This window comes from Phocoena phocoena, chromosome 3 (assembly GCF_963924675.1).
Source record: "Phocoena phocoena chromosome 3, mPhoPho1.1, whole genome shotgun sequence".
Taxonomy (NCBI): Eukaryota; Metazoa; Chordata; class Mammalia; order Artiodactyla; family Phocoenidae; genus Phocoena; species Phocoena phocoena.
The window spans coordinates 43,303,414-43,327,555 of NC_089221.1; the positions used below are offsets into that span (position 1 = coordinate 43,303,414).

General features: G+C 35.7%; 1 protein-coding gene across 9 annotated transcripts in view; it reads left to right on the forward strand.

The window, feature by feature from the left end:
* DDX4 (DEAD-box helicase 4) overlaps positions 1–24,142 on the forward strand; it is a 70,160-nt gene that overhangs the window by 29,833 nt on the left and 16,185 nt on the right. For 5 of the 9 annotated variants that reach the window (XM_065875541.1, XM_065875540.1, XM_065875544.1 and 2 more), the window contains 12 exons: positions 1,717–1,767; positions 5,913–5,972; positions 10,912–11,013; positions 11,974–12,054; positions 13,116–13,163; positions 14,833–14,880; positions 14,985–15,032; positions 15,258–15,400; positions 16,038–16,190; positions 17,324–17,478; positions 20,626–20,755; positions 22,138–22,304. In XM_065875541.1, coding sequence (XP_065731613.1) covers positions 1,717–1,767; positions 5,913–5,972; positions 10,912–11,013; positions 11,974–12,054; positions 13,116–13,163; positions 14,833–14,880; positions 14,985–15,032; positions 15,258–15,400; positions 16,038–16,190; positions 17,324–17,478; positions 20,626–20,755; positions 22,138–22,304 — 1,186 coding nt within the window. The remainder of the gene's footprint in view (positions 1–1,716; positions 1,768–5,912; positions 5,973–10,911; positions 11,014–11,973; positions 12,055–13,115; positions 13,164–14,832; positions 14,881–14,984; positions 15,033–15,257; positions 15,401–16,037; positions 16,191–17,323; positions 17,479–20,625; positions 20,756–22,137; positions 22,305–24,142) is intronic. The other 4 variants (XM_065875546.1, XM_065875548.1, XM_065875542.1 and 1 more) reach the window with 2 other exon arrangements.

A 24,142-nucleotide genomic window follows, 5' to 3' on the forward strand; every position in this document is an offset into this window, starting at 1 on the left:
GACTTTTCTGGGAGAGGTGTATGGAGGGGAAGGGGCAATTGTAGAGGGCAGTAGAATGTAATCCTTTTCTGAACCAACTTCAAAGATTGCAAATGTTTAAATGAATAAAATAACTCAAAATTCAAGTTTTGTGATATATAGTCTTTTTGTAGGGATTATCTTTATTTTGAAATTACATATCTGTTCAAGGAAAAAGTGTCATCCAATCATATATTGAGGCCAAAGGGTACTTATTTTTTATATGCTAATTGGGTATTAAATTTCCAAGAGGTTTAATGCTGGAGGGTATATAGGTTTGTTGAACCTGAGATGTTAAATGACTTGATATGTAGACATTTTGCATATATATATTTTTTTTAATTTATTTTTTATTTATTTACTTTTGGCTGTGTTGGGTCTTCACTGCTGTGCAGGCTTTCTCTAGTTGCAGCGAGCAGGGATTACTCTTCGTTGCGGAGCATGGGCTCTAGGCGTGCGGACTTCAGTAGTCGTGGCACGCGGGCTCAGTAGTTGTGGCTCGCGGGCTCTAGAGCACCGGTTCAGTAGTTGTGGCACACAGGCTTAGTTGCTCCGCGGCATGTGGGATCTTCCCTGACCAGGGCTCGAACCCGTGTTCCCTGCCTTGGCAGACGGATTCTTAACTACTGTGCCACCAGGGAAGTCCCTGCATATAAATTTAACATCTGTCAAACAGTAACTGATTGGTCTCTGTAGTACCAAAGCCATAATTTAATGTATTTTATTATTTAGGTTAGATACTAATTGATAGGCATTGCATATTGACATTAGTTTTTTTTTGCGATATGTGGGCCTCTCACTGTTGTGGCCCCTCCCGCTGTGGAGCATAGGCTCTGGACGCGCAGGCTCAGCGGCCATGGCTCACGGGCCCAGCCGTTCCGCAGCATGTGGGATCTTCCTGGACCGGGGCACGAACCCGTGTCCCCTGCATCGGCAGGCGGACTCTCAACCACTGCGCCACCAGGGAAGCCCTGACATTAGTTTTAACTTACATTATTCCCTGAGTATCTCTGCAGTAAAGATCATTTTATTAAGGCTCAAATTTTTAAAATTTTATAAAATATTTTGATGGATGCTTTTAAAATGAATTTTAGAGATATATCTATATGCTCCAGAGATGCATAAATCTGGAGATACAAGTTTTTATTAAATGAGAAATTTGAAAGCAGAGCTTGATGAAAGATTGTTTCTTTAAAATTTTATAAACAAAAAGAAGTTGGCAGAATTTCCTTGTTATTGAGAAGGGGAAAATTATTGAATATTGGATTATAATTTAGTTGTATTGTCCTCCAGCAGATGAAGAGATTACAAGTTAATTTATAAAGTTTAAAAAGTTTTTATATTTTGAATAGAAAGTACATAGTGGTTATAGTGATATATATACACACACACAGCCATGTACATATAGAGGAATATATGACATTTGAGGTAATATAAGATTGGCTGGTATTTTATAAACTGACACAGGAAGAAGTTGTCATACAATGTGTATGAATTCTCATTCACTATTTATATATACAGTTTATGTGGTTTATACTGTTTTAAAGGGGCATCAAAACTAGAAGTCCCTGTAAAGAGAGTGTTTCTTTGTTTCTATGTTTCTCTTTCTCTTTTTCTTTCTTTCTTTCTTTCTTCTACAAAGGTATAGGTAATTGTTGTTTTCAGAAATGTGCAAGTTTAATTTTATATTTTTTGTAGGTTTTTCAAATAACAAGTTTGAAGAAGGTGATAGCTCTGGTTTCTGGAGAGGTAAGTTCATTGTTTTTTGTAGTGACTTTAAGAATTTAGTGTCCAGAGTACATGCTAAAGAGAAACTAAGATTAATTATCTTAGTCTGTTCCAGTTCTATTTTATTTAAACCCGTTTTATAAAGCAGCTATAGCCAGAGCCTTAACCAAGAGTTCAGCCATCCTAATTTGGCCTATTGTCACCTGCCTTAATTAATCTATAAAGTGCAACTTTTGAATGCTGTGCTTCCTTAAGAAAAAGAGGATAGTAGAAAGAGCAAGTCAAGAATCAGAATTTCAATAAAGATGTAAAAAAAAAAAAAGAATAGCTAAAACAATTTGTGAAGGAAGATTAAAACAGGAGGAATTAATCTACCCAATTTCAAGATTTTGCAGTAATGATGGAGGGTAGATACATAGATCAATGGAATGGAATAGAGAACCCAGAAATAGACTGACATAAATGCATTTAACTTGTTTTTGATAGCAGTGCAAAAGGTATCAAGGAAGAATAGACTTCTCAAAAAATGGTACTGAAACAGTTGGACATCCCTCAATAAAAACAAACAAACAAAAAATGAACCTTAACCTAAACCTCCACACCTTACATAAAAATTAAGTCAAAGTGGATCATAATCTTAAATGTAAAAGCAGGACATTTTTAGAAAAATAGAAAATCTTTGGCATCTAGAACTAGCTGAATAATTCTTAGACTTGACACTGCAGGTATGATCAATAAAAGCAAAAACTGATAAATTGAATCTCATCAAAATGAGTTAAAAATGCTTCATAGAAGATCCTTTTAAGTGGATGAAAACTAAAATTACACAGTGGGAAAACATATTTGAAAATCCCATATGAGACAAATGACTTGTATCTATACTATACAAAGAACTCTCCAAACAACTTAAAAAAAATCCAACTAGAAAATAGGCAGAAGACAGGAACAGATATTTCATGGAAGAGAATATACACATGGCAAAGAAGCACATGAAAAGATGCTCAACATCATTAGCCATTGGGGAAATGCAAATTAAGACCATTATGAGATATCAGAGAATAACTAAAATTAAAGTATAGTGACAACATCAAATGCTGGTGAGTACTATAAAAATTATATCACATCACTGGTGGGAAAATAAAATGGTTTTAGCCTGAAAAAAAAAATGAATCAGAATTCCAGTTTCATATATAAATGTAGTTGGAGACATGTAGGTCTTTATTCAGATTCATGAGACTGTGGATCACTGCTGAAATCAAAGACGTTTCTGTCAAAGGTACTGACACTCTGGTTTGGAGGAATACAGAGAATGATGAGAATAGAGTAATGTTACCATAAGGTAGACTACAATAATTAACATTACTTTTCCAGGAGAGCCTGGTTGAGTAGATTTGGGTGAGGCCTTGGAACCTGTATTTAAAAAGCATCCCTGGTGACTCTGATGCCTCTTTTGTTTGGTAACCACTGATCTATGGAATCTTTATAACATAATACACTTTGGAGTTCCAGACTTTGTTTCATGTCCCTGCTCTGCTATCTGCTAGTTGAATAACATAGAGCAAGTTGCTTAATTTCTCAGAGCCGCAATTTCCTCTTCTGTAGAATGGAGACCATTCATTTTATAGCTTGTTAGGCACACTAAATGAGAATGTGTGTAAAAGCACAAAGCTTAGTCCCAGACACATACATGGTAACCAGTAAATGTCATCTATCTTCATTAAATATTTGAAACTTGATCTTAACTGTGATTCTCAAAATCAAAACCAAACCTAGACCTGATCACCTTAAAACCCTTTTGGAACATGGTGGGGTTTTAATATATCAGTTAAGACTGCTTCTCCAAACTACTGTCAGTCTCATTCTCCCTGCTTTTGTCTGCTTTTTCTCCTATCCTGTTTTAATGAAAACATGTGTAACAAACTAATATTTGAGAGAAGAAAAACATCACCATTTTTATCCTTTTCCATTTCTCCTTGTCCTAGTTTTCCAACTTTTAATTAGTATTCAAGATCATTTCTACTCACCAAAGACATTCCTTCCTCCCCAGTTGACTCTTTAGTGATGAGCCAGAGTGCTTTTGAGCACAAATTCCAATTTCTCACAGCACTTGAGAGAACTTCTGTCCTCCAAAATGGTCTACTTTCTTCCTTTGATCTATTTACTTCTTTTTTTTTAACATCTTTATTGGAGTATAATTGCTTTACAATGGTGTGTTAGTTTCTGCTTTATAACAAAGTGAATCAGTTATACATATACATATGTTCCCATATCTCTTCCCTCTTGTCCCTCCCCCCCACCCTTCCTTTCCTTATTTACTTCTATTCTCAGTTTTAGTTCGCCTAAACTAAAAAACTGTGTATATTCCTAAAAATTTCTTTCACTCTCACAGTTGTTGGCAAGCCCAGGAGCAGGTTTTGCTATCATTATAGAAGCTTTTTCTCTGCACACAGATGTATAGAGTGTTTTGTGGTTATTTTCTCTGCAATCTCATGTCCCCTAGCTGGTATAGTATAGCGATAAGGAGCTCAGACACCTTGGATTTGAGACCCAGATGCTCCTCCTGTCAGTTGTATTATCTTAAAAAATTCTGTATTTCTTTTTCTCTGTTTATAATTTGAGGATAATACCCACCTTGTAAGGTTTTTGTGAGGACTTAAAAAGTTAAAACAGACTTCATTTAGAGCAGTGCCAGACAGATACTAAGTTCTATTTGTTGTTATTACTATTATTTTTATATAATTAATAGATTATAACTGATCTTGGGATCATCGTCTCATTTTTGTTTGCGCTTGGCTTTATTTTTTAAGCTACAGAAATTATTTTTTTAATTTTGAAATCATTTGACTCAAAAGAAGTTTCGAAAATAGTACAGAGGGTTTCCTCCACCCTTCTTCTAATGTAATTGTACCCTTCACCCAACTGCTAATGTCATCAGCCTATTTTAATTCCCAGTGTGGTAAAAATAGCTTTGGGCTTGTTTCAGAACAGTTGGCCAAAGATTATATGAGACCTTTTTCTCCTTGTCAGGCCCCAGATTAATTCATAGGCTTTTTTTTTTTCTGTAAGGCAATAAATATTAGCTAACATCATCATTATTCCAGAATTATTATTCCAAGAATCTTTCCAAAATTCTTTCTTTACCGTTCAGCACGCTTGTCATATTATATCTTGCTTCTAAGAAAGTTGTCTTGATGTTAGATGGCTCTTCAGGAATATTTGTCAGTTGTTGATGTCAGCTCAAATAGGAGCCTGCAACAAGAGCTCTGGGCCATTGTTTATTACAAAACAATATTAATTGAGTAGATTAGTACTTTTGCGCAGAAACTTAACTGATAGCTTCTCACCTGTTCAGCCATTTGTGTCATCACTGGGACCTAAAGTTCTCAGGTGCTAAACGTTAGTGATATGTACAAAGATCCCTTGAAACCATCTCAGCATTTCCCAAACATGGCTTTTTTGGAATCTTCTAGAAAGCTTAAAGTTATTACTAAAAGTTATAATTTTTTAATTTAGAAAAATCATTCCTTGCTGTCACTCTGCACGTTCAAAATAAACATCTCTGGGGGTGGGCTCTTTCCAACTTACTAATAATTTTTAGGCAGCCTTCAGTGTAGTGATCCTCATACCACTATTTAGAAACCCTGGTAACGTTACTTGATAATGTCACTAAAAACAGAAAACCAGGATATCCCCCAATTTCTCCATTAAGATGAATGGGAGAAAGTTTGCATATATTAAAAAAACACTGACATCTCAGATTTATTAAGAAAGGCAAGTTACAGAAATAATGACATTATAAGAAGAATAGTCATGCATTTCTGAGGTCCCCACTACTTAATGGTTAGATATTTCTCAAACTGTTTCTAGTTAAACTGATATTTACGAAATTATTTTTTGGCTATGCTCAGAATTTGACAAATTACACGCTTAACATTTAATATTTAGATATATTAGGTGATTTGTATAGGGAATTGACTGAGTAATGTCTTTGTATTTCTGTGGTTACAATTATTTTAAAAATTAAAATGTTCATATTTTAACTTATAAAGATTTTTATTTTTTCTTACTAATTTCTCTTGTGACAGTGCTATTCCTTAGATGCTACATTAATGTAAATACTAAAGTAATTATTTAGATGCTATTCACATGTTAAATTTTTATTCAAGAGTCTAACAATGACCGTGAAGATAATCAAACACGGAACAGAGGGTTTTCCAAGAGAGGCGGTAAGGACCATGTTTTGGAACAATTTGTACTTAAGACAGAGATACGAAACTGAAAACTACATTCCTTTTTATGGCTGAATACTACTATTCCATTGTATGTGTACTTTTTTTTTTTTTTTTTTTTGTGGTACGCGGACCTCTCACTGTTGTGGCCTCTCCTGTACTTTTTAAAATCCATTCATCTGTTGATGTACACTTGGGTTTCTTACTACTTTTGGCTGTTTTAAATAATGCTTCTGTGAACATTAATATACAGTTATCTGTTTGAGTCGCTGTTTTTGCATTTTTGGGGTATATGTCTAGAAGTGGAATTGCCAGGGAATGGGACTGTGGTAAGTTAAAATATGCCACAAAATCACTGCTCTTACCAAGAATCAGCCTTTTTTTTTTTTTTGACATCTTTATTGGAGTATAATTGCTTTAAAGTGGTGTGTTAGTTTCTGCTTTATACAAAGTAAATCAGTTATACATATACATATGTTCCCATATCTCTCCCTCCCTCCCACCCTCCCTGTCGCACCCCTCTAGGTGGTCACAAAGCACCGAGCTGATCTCCCTGTGCCATACGGCTGCTTCCCACTAACTATCTATTTTACATTTGGTAGTGTATATATGTCCATGCCACTCTCTCACTTTGTCACAGCTTCCCCTTCCCATATCCTCAAGTCCATTCTCTAGTAGGTCTGTGTCTTTCTTCCTGTCTTACCCCTAGTTTCTTCATGACCTTTTTTTTTTTCTTAGATTCCATATATATGTGTTAGCATATGGTATTTGTTTTTCTCTTTCTGACTTACTTCACTCTGTATGACAGACTCTAGGTCCATCCACGTCACTACAAATATCTCAATTTTGTCTCTTTTTATGGCTGAGTAATATTCCATTGTACATGTGTGCCACATCTTATTTTTTGTTTTTTTTTTTTTTTTTTTTTTGGCGGTACGCAGGCCTCTCACTGTTGTGGCCTCTCCCGTTGCGGAGCACAGGCTCCGGACCCGCAGGCTCAGCAGCCATGGCTCATGGGCCCAGCTGCTCCGCGGCATGTGGGATCTTCCCGGACCGGGGCACGAACCCGTGTCCCCTGTATCGGCAGGTGGACTCTCAACCACTGTGCCATCAGGGAAGCCCTGTGCCACATCTTCTTTATCCATTCATCCAATGATGGACACTTAGGTTGCTTCCATGTCCTGGCTATTGTAAATAGAGCTGCAATGAACATTTTGGTACATGACTCTTTTTGAATTACGGTTTTCTCAGGGTATATGCCCAGTAGTGGGATTGCTGGGTTGTATGGTAGTTCTATTTTTAGTTTTTTAAGGAGCCTCCATACTGTTCTCCATAGTGGCTGTATCAATTTACATTCCCACCAACAGTGCAAGAGGGTTCCCTTTTCTCCACACCCTCTCCAGCATTCATTGTTTGTAGATTTTTTGATGATGGCCATTCTGACTGGTGTGAGATGATATCTCATTGTAGTTTTGATTTGCATTTCTCTAATGATTAATGATGTTGAGCATTCTTTCATGTGTTTGTTAGCAATCTGTATATCTTCTTTGGAGAAATGTCTATTTAGGTCTTCTGCCCATTTTTGGATTGGGTTTGTTTTCTTGTTATTGAGCTGCATGAGCTGCTTGTAAATCTTGAAGATTAATGCCTTGTCAGTTGCTTCATTTGCAAATATTTTCTCACATTCTGAGGGTTGCCTTTTGGTCTTGTTTATGGTTTCCTTTGCTGTGCAAAAGCTTTGAAGTTTCATTAGGTCCCATTTGTTTATTTTTGTTTTTATTTCCATTTCTCTAGGAGGTGGGTCAAAAAGGATCTTGCTGTGATTTATGTCATAGAGTGTTCTGCCTATGTTTTCCTCTAAGAGTTTGATAGTGCCTGGCCTTACATTTAGGTCTTTAACCCATTTTGAGTTTGTTTTTGTGTATGGTGTTAAAGTGTTCTAATTTCATTCTTTTACATGTAGCTGTCCAGTTTTCCCAGCACCACTTGCTGAAGAGGCTGTCTTTTCTCCACTGTATTTTCTTGCCTCCTTTATCAAAGATAAGGTGACCATATGTGTGTGGGTTTATCTCTGGGCTTTCTATCCTGTTCCATTGATCTATATTTCTGTTTTTGTGCCAGTATTGTACTGTCTTGATTACTGTAGCTTTGTAGTATAGTCTGAAATCAGGGAGCCTGATTCCTCCAGCTCCATTTTTCATTTTCAGGATTGCTTTGGCTCTTCAGGGTCTTTTGTGTTTCCATACAAATTGTGAAATTTTTTGTTCTAGTTCTGTGAAAAATGCCAGTGGTAGTTGGATAGGGATTGCATTGAATCTGTAGATTGCTTTGGGTAGTAGAGTCATTTTCACAATGTTGATTCTTCCCATCCAAGAACATGGTATCTCTCTCCATCTATTTGTATCATCTTTAATTCCTTTCATCTGTGTCTTAAAATTTTCTGCATACAGGTCTTTTGTCTCCTTAGGTAGGTTTTTTCCTAGATATTTTATTCTTTTTGTTGCAATGGTAAATGGGAGTGTTTTCTTAATTTCTCTTTCAGATTTTTCATCATTAGTGTATAGGAATGCCAGAGATTCCTGTGCATTAATTTTGTATCCTGCTACTTTACCAGATTCATTGATTAGCTCTTGTAGTTGTCTGGTAGCATCTTTAGGATTCTCTATGTGTAGTATCATGTCATCTGCAAACAGTGACAGCTTTACTTCTTCTTTTCTGATTTGTATTCCTTTTATTTCTTTTTCTTCTCTGATGGCTGTGACTAAAACTTCCAAAACTATGTTGAATAAGAGTTGTGAGAGTGGGCAACCTTTTCTTGTTCCTGATCTTAGTGGAAATGGTTTCAGTTTTTCACCACTGAGAATGATGTTGGCTGTGGGTTTCTCATATATGGCCTTTATTATGTTGAGGAAAGTTCCCTCTATGCCTACTTTCTTCAGGGTTTTTATCACAGATGGGTGTTGAATTTTGTCAAAAGCCTTCTCTGCATCTATTGAGAGGATCTCATGGTTTTTTTCCTTCAATTTGTTAATATGGTGTATCACGTTGATTGATTTGAGTATATTGAAGAATCCTTGCATTCCTGGAATAAACCCCACTTGATCATGGTGTATGATCCTTTTAATGTGCTGTTGGATTCTGTTTGCTAGTATTTTTTTGAGGATTTTTGCATCTATGTTCATCAGTGATATTGGCCTGTAGTTTTCTTTCTTTGTGACATCTTTGTCTGGTTTTGGTATCAGGGTGATGGTGGCCTTGTAGAATGAGTTTGGGAGTATTCCTCCCTCTGCTATATTTTGGAAAGCTTGAGAAGGATAGGTGTTAGCTCTTCTCTAAATGTTTGATAGAATTCACCTGTGAAGCCATGTGGTCTTGGGCTTTTGTTTGCTGGAAGATTTTTTTTTTTTTTTTTTGCAGTACGCGGGCCTTTCACTGTTGTGGCCTCTCCTGTTGCGGAGCACAGGTTCCAGACGCACAGGCCCAGCGGCCATGGCTCACAGTACCAGCCGCTCCGCGTCATGTGGGATCTTCCCAGACCAGGGCACGAACCCATGTCCCCTGCGTCGGCAGGCGGACTTTCACCCACTGCACCACCAGGGGAGCCCTGCTGGAAGATTTTTAATCACAGTTTTAATTTCAGTGCTTGTGATTGGTCTGTTCATATTTTCTATTACTTCCTGGTTCAGTCTCAGTAGATTGTGCATTTCCAAGAATTTGTCCATTTCTTCCAGGTTGTCCATTTTATTGGCATAAAGTTGCTTGTAGTAATCTCTCATGATCCTTTGTATTTCTGCAGTGTCGGTTGTTACTTCTTCTTTTTCATTTGTAATTCTATTGATTTGAGTCTTCACCCTTTTTTTCTTGATGAGTCTGGATAATGTTTTATCAATTTTGTTTATCTTCTCAAAGAACCAGCTTTTAGTTTTATTGATCTTTGCTCTCGTTTCCTTCATTTCTTATTCATTTATTTCTGATCTGATCTTTATGATTTCTTTCCTTCTGCTAACTTTGGGGGTTTTTTTTGTTCTTCTTTCTCTAATTGCTTTAGGTGCAAGGTTAGGTTATTTATTCGAGATGCTTCCTGTTTCTTAAGGTAGGATTGTATTCTATAAACTTCCCTCTTAGAACTGCTTTTGCTGCCTCCCATAGGTTTTGGGTCGTCATGTCTCCATTGTCATTTGTTTCTAGGTATTTTTTGATTTCTTCTGTGATCACTTCGTTATTAAGTAGTGTATTGTTTAGCCTCCATGTGTTTGTATTTTTTACACATCTTTTCCTGTAATTGATATCTAGTCTCATAGCCTTGTGGTCAAAATCACTGCTCTTACCAAGAATCAGCCTTTTTTAAAAAAAAAATGTTCTTTGGGTTGATGCAAGTCCTTGTTGAATTTTCAGTTGGGAAAATGTTAATTCTGACAGTTTTTTCAATTTTTTTTCTTCTTTGGAGTAGCAGCATTTGGAGTCCCTTACTTTGCCATTTTCATTGATATCAGTGATACATACCATTTAATAGTTTTCATTTTGTTTGCTGGTGTATAGAAATACAATTAACTTTTGTATATTGAAGGTTCAGTAACCTCACTAAACTTATGGTAAGTACTTTTTCTTTCCATGGATTGTGGAAATACCGTTAATGGTGCAGTTGTGGCAACTTTGAGTGTTTTACAACTGTCATTTTTTCCTTTTAGTCATTTTTAGTTTTTATTCCCAAAGCAAGTAGCAGGTTTTTTAAATACTGTAGTATATCTATTTATACTAATGAAGTTGAACTTTTATAGGTCACATACAGCGTTTCTTTTTAGTAACTATCTGTTAATGGCTTAAAATATTAAAGTCATTGAATTATGCAAGACTTGAATTAACTTGGCCACCATGTCCCCGGTATTTCTTTCTTGTTGTTTTGTGTTGTTTTTGTGTGTATGTTTTAATATTATAGGCTGTCAAGATGGAAATGATTCAGAAGCTTCAGGGTCATCCAGAAGAGGTGGAAGAGGTATTTTCCGAGGTTGCTGTGGAGGATTTGTTCTAGGAAGTCCAAGTTAGTGGTGGATTGCAAATAGTGTGTTCATTTATTACGAAAGAAATGATAAAAAATAATACTTATCATATAAGGTTGTTATGATGATTATATGAGAATAGTTAAGCATAGTGGTTGGTACATAATCACTTATATTGTATAAAATATTATTTTTTAGACACATGTAATTCCTTACAGGTTAAGTGGGAATATATGAATCTTTTTACCAGTGTGTGTGACTCATTTCTTTAATATTACATACTGTGAAGCATTTTAGAGCTTTGATAAAGATGGCTGACCTTACAAATAGGTGGCCTTCTCTGTGGCTCTGCGTCCCATTATACTTCTTTTATACCAATGTGGCTTTCTACCTAAATTCTACCAGTCATCATTCCTTGGTGCTAAGGTATTGTTTTCGGAAGTCACTGTTGGAATGCATTTGTCACTTAACAGAGGAGGACAGAATAGTGGAAGCTAAAAACATAAATTGTAATAATGATTTAATAGATGTATAGTGGATTAGTGAATTGTCACTTTAAAAATAGTGAAGGGATCTGGAGGGTTGCTCTTCAGGACTGATAAAGTTTGATTTGGGAACTGTGGGTGCAAGGGGTGCTTTTCTGGAGAATAAGCAGTGAGATTATGTAATGTGAAATTTCTGGGGGCAGTAACCGTGCTATTTTTCAGAGGTAATTTAACTTTTGCTTATATCATATTTTAGTGTAGTATTGACCCTAACTACTTTTATAAAATAATTTTAATAAAATAAAAATTTTAAGGAAGTAATTTGTAATTGAAGGAAATAATTTGTGGAGAAATCCTTTTGTGTGCTTCTTAGAAAAATACTGTGATTCCTGTTAAATTTAAATTATTCTGCATCTTTTTAAATTATGGCACCATAAGTTGATTTTTTTTCTTTGCTGCATGATTTAAAAGCTTCTTAAAAGTAACATAATCTAAATTTATTATCTGTAAATCTAGATAGCAAATATGAACAAGATGAGGGGACCCAGCACACTGGTGGCATTTTTGGCTCTAGAAGATTAGCATTAACTGGTGTAGGTGAGAAATAGAATTTATTACTGAATATGAATCATTCACATTTGCTTTTAGCTCTAGGATTAATAAACCTAATATATATGTTTAAGTGTACTAGATTGGCTCATGATTTTCTCTGCTTTTTAGATTTGTAGGCAAAAATACATGGACAGTTTTGCCTCCCTTACAAAGTTTGTGCTCTGTGAATTATTTCTTCTTTCTTATCTACCAGTTAATTTGAGTTATAAATTATACTTTTAATTAGAGGAAGGAAAATGAAGTTTGCTTTGATTTCAAAGAAAGGATTCTGAGCTAGGGGATTTGAGGAGAAAGTGAAAAAAAGGAACATAATTATTGACAAAAAATGTTGAAATGTGGATAAATAAACTGTGGTACTAAAAAGAAATGAGCTATTAAGGTATGAAAAGACATAGAGGAACCTTAAGTATGTATTCCTGAGTGAAAGAAGCCAATCTGAAAAGGCTACATACTGTATGATTCCAGCTATATGAAATTCAGGAAAAGGCAAAACTATAAGAAGAAGGGTGAAAAAAATAGGTGGTTGCTAGGGGTTGGGGGAAGGGATGAATAGGCAGAGCACTGAGGATTTTTAGGGCAGTGAAGTTACTTTGTATGATACTGTAATGGTGGAGACATGCCATTATACATTTGTCCAAACATAAAGAATGTATAATACCAGGAGTGAACTGTAATGTAAATGATGGACTTTGGGTGATTATGATGTGTCAGTGTAGGTTCATCAATTGTAACAAATTACCCCTTTGGTGGAGGATGTTGATAATGGGGGGAGGCCATGCAGGTGTGGGGATAGGAGGTATATGGGACATCTCTGTACTTTCTGCTTAATTTTTCTGTGAACCTAAAACTGCCCTAAAAAAAATGAAGTCTTTAAACAACATGTTCAAATGAGAAAAAGGTTTAAGTATAGAATTAAGAGATGGGTGGATTAAGGGACTAGAATCCTGAGTAATTACTCAGTATTTGAAAAGAAATAGCTATATGGTTTATGTGCTTGAGGAGGAGCTGTGATTTCTCTAAATCTTCTGTAAAACAATGCCTTACAGGTAAGGGTGACACTTATCAAAGCAGAAGTGGTAGTGGAAGTGGACGAGGTGAGTTCTTATCTGGTTTACCTGTAAGTGGTTAAAATTACTGTAATCGAAGCTTAATTTTTGAAGTTAAAGGTAACTGTTGCTGCTTTTATACACTTTGTGGAGTATGCATTTGCACAGCCAGTTTTGGGGAGTTGTTTACTACTACTCTTTAATCCAACAGTTCTGTTATAGGAATTACATACTGTAGGTGTATTTGCTCAATACATGTAAAAGTGTGTTCACTGCAGCTTCATTTATAATAAGTAAAAACTGAAAATCACCTAAAAACTCATCAGTCTGTTTAATAAATGATATAACCATAAAATGGGAGATACCATGCAGATGTTAAAGATTGAGATGTAATCTATATGTATAAATTCTTATTAAAATAATGTTTTTTCTTATGAGATAGTTATTTGGCTTGACATAGGGGATAAAGAAAGTTCAGTATAGATGATTTTATACTATGAAAAAATTTTTCAGAGTTAAAAATATTTAAATGTCACATAAAAGTTGAAATGTTTTCCAGACTAGTAAAACCATAAAGCTTGTTTGATGCCTCTGAAAAATTCTTAGTGATCATTATTAGTCCCCACTTCCTTCCTTTGGATTCTTGGATTCTCCACTATAGAAAAAGATTACTAATGGCTAAACCGTATCTTCTACAAATGCTCAGATGTTGTTTGAAAAAGGATTTCAAGACCTATGGACGTACAGGACAAGAAAATTAGCTCACATGTAAAGATGCTATATCTAGTTAGCCTTTCAAATCTAATGCAGTCCTTGTTCTTTTTTTGTGGTAGTACCTGAAAGTGGCACAATAGATGACTCCTTGTCTAAAGATCAGAAAGATAGTGTATAGAAAAGAGTCAACACGGCAGACCTGACTGCTGTTCTTTGAAAGTCCTGCTTATAAGGTTGGACCTTACCTGGCTTCTGAGAACTTGGATTTAGGGTTCTCACCACTCTTAACTGGTGTGAGTGGCTCACTGTGCCTAAACAGTTTGTACAACTGTGTGGTTTATGCCGAATACCTGCTTTTCTTCTGGGAGTCTGGAAGTTTGGTACATGCCAGGCAGAAGGTTCCTGCATTATTAGCACCTCATAAGAACCCTGGATATTGAACCTCTAATGGGCTTCTCTGGTAGACAGCATTTCCAACATGTTGTCACAACTTGTCCTGTGTGATACCAGTGGGAGAGACTCTTGAAAGCTTGGTTGCCTGGTTTTCTCTGGACTTTTCCCCGTACACCTTTTTCCTTTGCTGATTTTGCTCCCTATCCTTTCTGTGTAATAAGTCACAGCCATGGTTATGACTATATTCTGAGTCCTAGCAAATCATAGAACCTATGGGTTGTAGTGGGGACATCCCAACAAAGATGGATTTTTAGTTCCTTTTAGAAAATATATTCCTTTGCTGAGGAATATAGGGATTAGGAAAGAGACATAACAGTTTAAACGAAAGAATACTAATATGTTATAACAGTGTAATCTGCATAAAATCAGTATGTTGAATGCTAAGGAAACAAAATGTTCAGGGTTCTATTTATCTTAGTTGTCTCAAGTATTATTTGTACGAAGGGACTTTATGCATTTTCAGAACTTTTTGAAGATAAGCAATGAAAAGAAAAATGTGCATAGTCTTGTATCTTGTATCTTGACTGTATCTTGTGGATTTCTTTAATAGGTGGTTACAAAGGTTTAAATGAAGAAATAATTACAGGCTCTGGAAAGAGTAAGTTTTACTTTAGATAAGGTATTTGATTTTTATAGTGAGCATTCTTTTACCCTTCGATTTTTAAAAACATTTATCTGTTTTTCAATTTGATTCCTTTTAAGATTCTTGGAAGTCAGAAGCTAAAGGAGGAGAAAGTGGTGACACTCAAGGTATATTAATTTTTGTGTGATCCACATGAATGTATGTTGCATTTTAATGCAAATACAGAATATTTAAAAACAGAGCTAATTTTTTAAAATTTGAAGTGAAAACTTTAATGGTAAACATTGGGAATTACTACAGTATTTAAAATTTGAGTTTGTCAGTTTTTGTATGTTTTCCCTCTTATTTTTATTCTAGTCCTTGTAATGTAAATTTTCTTTTTAAATTCTAAGGACCAAAAGTGACCTACATACCACCTCCTCCACCTGAGGATGAGAACTCCATCTTTGCACATTATCAGACAGGCATAAACTTTGACAAATATGATGCTATTCTTGTAGAAGTATCTGGACATGATGTACCACCAGCAATTCTGGTCAGTGTAATAATTGTTTCTATAATGACTGTGTAGCAAACTTCGGTTTTTAAAAACTTAGTGCATTTCTTTAAGTTGGTATTAAAGAATACAAAAATTTTGTCTTATTCTCTAATGTCTTAGGTTGGAAATTTAGAACCATGACTACCATCTACATTAGAATTAATTGCTATGTTGAAAGGGAGGGTACTATATTTCCTCCCCACCTCCCCAAACCAGGATGAGAACTTTATTTAAATTCACTAAAAAGGATACTTTTCCTAGAGATCAAGATTTCTGCTTCCTAAGTGTGTGAGAAAGTGTGTCTTAGGGGAGTGGTTTTCTAAAGAGTGGGGGAGCCCAGAGTCCCTTGTTGGTAATGAACCATTTTTACTGATTAGAGTTATTTGTATCTCACAGGTTTTAAGGGGACAGAAAAGAGTTTCTAGAACCACTGTCTATACGGAATATTCCTTAATTCTATCAAGTAATAACATACAGGTTCTGGATACTACTTTTGAGTGGGGGCATATTTGTAAAGTTAACATAGTATATAAAGTGGAATTAACAACTTGAAACTAATTCAAATAGAATATGTTTATGGAATGACCTGTATATGATATATGGAATTTAATCACTGCCACCTGCTTTTTTTTAGACTTTTGAAGAAGCTAATCTTTGTCAGACACTGAATAGCAACATTGCTAAAGCTGGTTATACTAAGCTTACTCCTGTGCAAAAATACAGTATTCCTATTATACTAGGAGGAAGAGATTTGATGGCTTGTGCTCAGACAGGGTCTGGAAAGACTGTAAGTCACTTTCCTGCATGTATTCTGTCCCATATTCAAACTGCTACTTTTTGAACTTTGGTTCTTCCCAAGTAGAAGATTTCAGTGAACTGTCATAAATATTCATGTGTGTTTGCTTCTGATTTCTGGTTTTATTGAGGTTTGTGTGCTTCTGAAGAAAGAATTTTGAACTATTTCCAGAGTAGTTCATAGATTTTTAATCTCTAAGTGTGGTCAGCTTTTTCTGTGCAACATAATATCTAAAACAAAATGATTGAGGGTCAAAGCACCAAAGTTTATAAGCCACAGAGAAAGGTAAAAAATAATTTATGTAATACAGCTGATACAGTTTTGGAGTCAAGAGAATGAGAAATAGCTGTAGGTATTGTACCTGATCCTTAGTATGAAGTGACCTCCGGTTATGCTAATTCTAAAAGAACTGATGGGACCAGGTTGGTCTTAGGACTAAACTGTGGGGTTTGTCTATTAAATAGGGTTCCATGAGATGAGTATTAAAGACTGTCATTTCCAGGATGATAGACTCTTGGTGCATACTGTATTAGTCTTAAAAAGCCTCCATAGTAGAGTTGAAGGGAAAATAAGTGAGTTGTATAATACAGCAGCTGTTGTGTGACTTACATGTGGTTTTGGAGGTAGATTTTAGTGTCTTATTTTTTAGTGAGAAAACTATAGCACAAAATTTCTTGCCACATGTAACTTTAATAAGGGTGATATGTTTAGTAATCCAAATGAATGATTTCCCAAGTTTTGCTCTGCTCGTGGACCACTTATGTCATGCATTCTGATAATTTTATTTCTACCCCAAAGGGAGTCATTTAGAATGAATGCTGCATGCTGCATTAACCTCTAAAAATAAGTTTATTTAGAATCTGTGGCTGTGCTTTTTAAAAAAAGAACAAAAGATATTTTCATAGGGTAGATTAACATTATCAGACATTTTATATTGTATAATATGAGCATGAAGACCTAAATGTTAAAAACTCATGGAAATAAAAATAGTTTTCCTTTCTCATCTTAAATTTACCAAAAAGATGAAAGAAGAAGCTAAAGGATATGAAGACATGAGGAATAGGTTGCCATAGGGAGAAGGATGATGCACTATACATTTGTAAATTATGGAATTTAACTTCTAGGCAGCTTTTCTCTTGCCAATTTTGGCTCATATGATGCGTGATGGAGTAACTGCCAGTCGTTTTAAAGAGCTGCAGGAACCAGAGTGTATTATTGTCGCACCAACCCGAGAATTGATCAGTCAGATCTATTTGGAAGCCAGAAAATTTTCTTTTGGGTAAGTACATCTAGAATGCCACTCACAAACAAGTTTTTCTTTAGAGAATTTTCTTACTTATTTTGGGAAGAACACAGTGCATGAATAAGAATGCACTCATGTAATTGATTGAAATTTACTTTTTCATAATCTTGTTTATGGAATCTCTTTATTTTAAAAAGAAACATTCTTATTAAAAATTAGATGATAATAGAAATAGATAAGACAATAGTGAACATATTGATGTGTCTTCTGGTAGTTTTTAAATGTATGTTTAAAAAATGAACTTAGGGTGTTCCTAATAATTTTCTGTTCTTTTACACGTAACTTAATAAAATGGATAACTGCTTATTTAACAACCAGACCTAATTTTTAATGACTTTAAGATTGCCCATGTGTATGTATTTTATTTCTCTATTTTGGGGGATTTAGGTTGTTTCTAATTTGGAGCTACTATAAATAAAAATAATTCTTGCTGTAATGAACAGCTTGCTATATAAATTTTTTCTACTTTTATGTTTTAAGTATTTTTATAAATTTAATGTTAAAGAATATGGACTTATTTTAAAGCTTGCCTTCTACCAACAGTATATGAGAATGCCACTTTCACTACACACTTTGCCAGTATTTGGTATTAGTTATTTGTTGCTGCTTACCTTAAAACCTAGTTGCTCAAAACAATAAATATTATCGGGTTTCCCTGGTGGTGCAGTGGTTGAGAGTCCGCCGATGCAGGGGACACGGGTTCGTGCCCTGGTCTGGGAAGATCCCACATGCCGCGGAGCGGCTGAGCCCGTGAGCCATGGCTGCTGAGCCTGTGCTCCGCAACGGGAGAGGCCACAACAGTCAGAGGCCTGCGTACCGTAAAAACAAACAAACAAAACAAAACAAAAAAACCAATAAATATTATCTTACAGTTTCTGAGGGTTAGGAATTGCAGAACAGTTTAGCTAGGTGTTTCTGACTTGGGATCACTTATGAGGTTGCAGACAAGATGTCAGCTAGGATTGCAGTCATCTGAAGGTTTGACTGGATCTCTGTGTAAGGATGCTTGATTGTCCTTAGGAAATGACAACTGGCTTCCCTTAGATTGAATGGTCAATGAGAAAGAGCAAGGAGGAGGTTGCTATGACTTTTATAAAACAGTTGCAGTCACTTTGGCCATATTCTGTTAGTTACTAAGCAAGTCAGTAAGTCTAGCCCAAACTCAGGACGGGCTATGTATTTTGCTAGAACTAGTGCAAAATGAAAATGCAGGGTCCTTTGTTTAAAAATTATGAATTTTAAGCAGCAAATATAGAGCATTAAACCAAGCACAGGGCTCTTCTAAGCTTGAGACCCTGTATAACTGCACAGGTTGTACACCTATGAAGCCAGCCTTGTACACACCTATGGAGGAGCGGAGTTAGGATCTATATTTAAAGGAAGGAGTATTGAAGAATTTGTGTACATATTTTAAAACCACCATAGGTATCTTCATTTTTTTTTTCATTTATTTGGTTATTGAGAGGTTGAACGCTTTATACATTTTCTTTTGTGAATTATGTATTTGTTATCTACCAGTTTATCTATTGGGATATTAGTGTTTTTCTTTACAATTTTTTAGAGTTTTCTCTGTATAGAAGCTTAACCTTTTATTTTGTATAAATCAGTTTATTTAAAATGAGAGTAGAAAAAATTAAAATTATTAAAATCCCTTTAATGTCAAGCTTGACAGATCTTTTGGAAAAAGTAGGTGTACATTGCTTATACCAGTGTTTATTTCTTGCTGATCCCCATGTAGTATGTTGCTCATCAGTCTTTTATTTTTACTTTTTTTTTAAAAGCTTTTCCAGTAAATTTTTAAAAAGTTTTACTTATTTATTTTATTTTTGGCTGTGTTGGGTCTTCATTGCTGTGCGCGGGCTTTCTCTAGTTGTGGTGAGCGGGGGCTACTCTTTGTTGTGGTGTGCGGGCTTCTTATCGTGGTGGCTTCTCTTTTTGCAGAGCACGGGCTCCAGGCGCGCAGGCTCCAGTAGTTGTGGTGTGTGGGCTCTAGAGCACAGGCTCAGTAGTTGTGCTGCATGGGCTTAGTTGCTCTGTGGCCTGTGGGATCTTCCTGGACCAGGGCTCAAACCCATGTCCTCTGCATTGGTAGGCAGGTTCTTAACCACTGTGCTACCAGGGAAGTCCCAACTTCAGGCTTTTAAATCAAGTAAAAGATAACAGTTTTCTTTTTTAAAAAGCGAAAGCATATGTATGATAAATTCAGATAATTATGCACAAAATGAATATTAGTACATGGATATTTGTTGGAACATTTTTGTGGCAAAAAACTGAAAAGTATCAATGTTTGTCTTTAATTCTCCTCTTCAGAGTTTACACACTATTAACAGTTTATGTGAATTATTGTAGAAATAGCTGGTGCACATGTATGCACTTTAATTCTCTCAACAAATGGTGGCATACTAAGCTTGTTGTCACCCTGTTTTTTAAAAGTGGTGTATGTTGGAGCTAATGCTTACTCTAGAACTGTACTCCTTTTTATGAATGCACAGTATTCCTTTGTATGGGTGGGCTATAATTTTAAGTCTTTTATTGTTAGACAATTAGATAGGTTTTAATCTTTTGATACTAAAAATAATGTTAGTAGTGAATATTATTTTACAGTCATCTTTACCCATGTGTGGGGACACATCTGAAGGGAAAATTCCTAGATGTGAATTTATTGGGAAAAAGATATGTTTTAAAATTTTAATAGAGACTAAAATTGTGAAAGGTGTTGTATCAGTTTATCCTCCTGAGTGCCAGTTTCCCTATGCCCTGGATAACGTGGTATTATCATACTTGAGGGAAAATGTCGTTAGTCTTCATTTATTTTGCTTTTAAAAGTAATGTTGAACTTAAAGTGTTTAAAAACCTTGTATTTTCTATGAACCATTTGTTCATGTTTTTGGCTTATTGTGTGAGTGTTGGTCATGTTTATCATTGTTTTTGAAGAGCCCTTTATCAGACAGGTTGCAAATATTTTTTTCTCACAGCTTTTCAGCTTCTTGGAAGAATTTAATATTTTAAAAATTATGTTGAATGTATTAGCTTTTCCTTTATGGATTTCATTTTACATCTTGTTAGAACAAATGGCTAATTTTCAAGTAACTAGAAAGCGACATTTACTTTTATTGTTAATAGGACTTGTGTAAGAGCTGTTGCTATATATGGGGGAACCCAGTTGGGGCATTCCATTCGACAAATAGTACAAGGCTGTAATATATTATGTGCTACTCCTGGGAGACTGATGGATATCATACGTAAAGAAAAGGTAGGCTCTAGAGGGATAACAAAGTTGTGGTATTGATTAATAATTTTTTTTGTTTGGGGAAGAGAGAGATTGGTATAAAGATACATATATTTATTACAGCACCATTTATATATTAGGCCCCCATCAGATGCTTTGAATGCATTCTCATATAAATCTTAAAATAATGAAAATAGGAGGTAAATAGTATTTTCCATTTTATACTTGGGAAAACAAGCTTAGTGAGATTATGTAATTTATTTTAAACCTCTCAGTTAGCTCTAGTAAGTGATAGAGCTAGGGTTAGAATCTGGATCTGATTCCAGAATCTGTATCCTATACCCCACTACACTGGGAGAGAAATGTAATAAGTGCTTTTATCTAGTTTCATATATGTCTTGATGAAATAAATTTTTTTTCCTGAAAGAAAGCCTTTGTGGCATCAGTAATTTTGTCTTCTGTTTTAGGTGTGGGAGTGATATTATCCAGGACTATTAATTTTCTGTCTTCAGAAAGAGATTTTAGGGCTATGTATTTCTTTTTGGTATTCACATACCACAGTATTACATCTCTGTATCAATATTTTGAGTTCACTTTCATGACTCTGATCTGCTTTTTTAAGGCCCTTCTCTAAAGGGATTGTTCAAAACATGCTGTTTCTGCATAAAGGGACTTTTCTTAGGATACTTATTAAGAGTATCCAGAGAAATCCACCTTGATTAAACATCTTCCCTGGGGTACCAAAATAACTTGTTTTCTTTTTGCAAATGTGTGTCTGTTTTTAGCACTAAGTATCCATGATAGGTTAGAAAAGTTTCCCAGTTGTTCCTGAGTGATTAGAGAATGGGGGATTTATTAAGGGTTTAAAGGAGTTAGAAATGAGTTTAGCAGTTACAAGACATTTGAATATGTCATGCTGTTAAGAAATTTTATTTCTTACATTAAAGAGTCTGACTTTATCAGATAATATAGTCTAGATCTGTGCTGTCCAATACAGTAGTCACTAGCTACATGTGGCTATTTAAATGTCAAAGTGATATAAAATTAAAAATTCATTTCTTCAGGCACACTAGCTACATTTCAAGTGCTTATTAGCTGCATGTGGCTACTGGCTAACAGTGAAGATACAGAATTTTTAAGTAATTACAGAAAGGTGTATTGTGTAGTACTGATCTAGATGTTTTGGTTTCTTTCTTATAAAATGTTTTATAACATAAGGCAAAATTGAGAACTGAAATGAACACTGATAGTAGTACCTAAACATAACAGTTCTCTTCATTTTATGCATTTATTTCTAATCTTCATCCTTAAGAATATATTAATAGTTGGAGTTGTAGAGAATATTTTAGTTTAGTACATTAACTAGTATGCATTCTCTGCCCTCACCCTTGAAAATATCCTTAAAGATTGGTCTCAGACAAGTCAAATATATAGTTTTGGATGAAGCTGATCGCATGCTGGATATGGGTTTTGGACCAGAAATGAAGAAGTTAATTTCCTGCCCAGGAATGCCATCAAAGGAACAGCGTCAGACCCTTATGTTTAGCGCAACTTTTCCAGAAGAAATTCAAAGGTAAATTTTTTCTTCTTAAAAGTAGTTGCTATGTACTTGATGCTTTTATAGCAGGAGAAATACTGTGAATATCTTATTTTTGAGAGATTTACTTCATTTAATCCTAAATTTAAGATTGTAACATAGGTAGTTTAGAAGTATTTCCAGGAAGTTTACCCTATTTTTCATTGTTTCTTACCTTAATTCCTGGCTTTACATTAGCATCACATTTTATTAAAGTGTGTGTGTGTGTGTGTGTGTGTGTGTGTGTGTGTGTGTGTGAGAGGGGGAGGGAGGGAGGGAGGGAGGGAGAGGGAGAGAGAGGGAGGGAGAGGGAGAGAGAGGGAGAGAGAGAGCGAGCACATGAGTGCAACACCTAGCTAGGATTTAATAAGTGCTTACTAAATGAAATTATTTTTATTGTTGTGCCTTCTCCTCAAACCAAATAATAGAGCTTGGGGAAATTGTGCTTGTGTTGGAAAATTTATATACCAATTTCCACAGATATTTGAGTATCATACCACGTACTGTGTGGTCTGTGAGTTCTGAGATTAGGATGACACATTCCTGCTAGAGTGGTGACTCTACCTCCTGCCTGCTGATCCCTTGGCCACAGGGAACCTGAAATGCCCATGCAGCAGCTCTAGCTTACAGTTCAGTAAGACTCTTCCTGTTTTCTCTGGTGGAACCATTCTCTCTTTGGGAACCAAGACCTCCAAAACTGCAGAACCTATACTTGTAGTAGGGGTAGGAAGCACAGATTTCCCATGTGGGTCACTGGAAGTGATGGATGATATGTGGACCACCCTTGCTTGTATCCCTTGGTTCACAGACCCATGTACCACATGAAGATCTTTGATTCCTACTGAATGATATTCCATCCTCATAAAGAATCACTTCCAAGCTGTCCCTTTAGCTGTCCTTTCAGTGGACGGTTCCAGTTTGTCAGGCTGGCAACTTCTGGGTGTTGTGGTATGATATGGACCCCATGGTTGTGCACCTGCTGCAATACCACCTTTGCTGAAAGTGGATCCCCTGGTCTGATAGAATGTTATGTGGGGTCAAACACTATCAATTTGTATATTAGATGATTTTAAAAGTCTTTGTATAAAGTTAAAAAGAGCTCTTTACTGAGGAAAAAGTCTAAATCGTAATAAAGCATTTGCCCAGTTGCCAGGATTTTTTTCTTTCTTAGTGGTACATAAAAGAATAGTTTCTTATATTTAAATGGTGTCTTAAATTTGAAATGGGGTATCTACATTCCCATCATCATCATAGGTAATTAATACTAGGTGGGTAAATACCTACCTAATTAGCAGGTAATATTCCTGCTGCCTATTTTTTTTTCCAACCAAATAATTTTATTTCCGGGACTTCCCTGGTGGCGCAGTGGTTAAGAATCCACCTGCCAATGCAGGGGACACGAGTTTGAGCCCTGGTCCGAGAAGGTCCCACATGCCGTGGGGCAGCTAAGCCCGTGCGTCACAACTACTGAGCCTGTGCTCTAGAGCCCGCGAGCCACGACTACTGAGCCCACGTGCCACAACTACTGAAGCCCGAGCACCTAGAGCCTGTGCTCCGCAATAAGAGAAGCCGCTGCAATGAAAAGCCTGTGCACCGCAACAAAGAGTAGCCCCCGCTCCCCGCAACTAGAGAAAGCCTGCACGCAGCAATGAAGACCCAACACAGCCAACAATAAATAAACAAATAAAATTTTTTAAAATTTATTTTTATTTATTTCCTAACACGTGGCAAACATATGCATCCAGTACGTACTTATCTTGGACATTTATTGACAGATGACTTCCAAACTACAACTGTCTTGATATTTAAGCAGGAAGTTATCTTAGTTGATATGA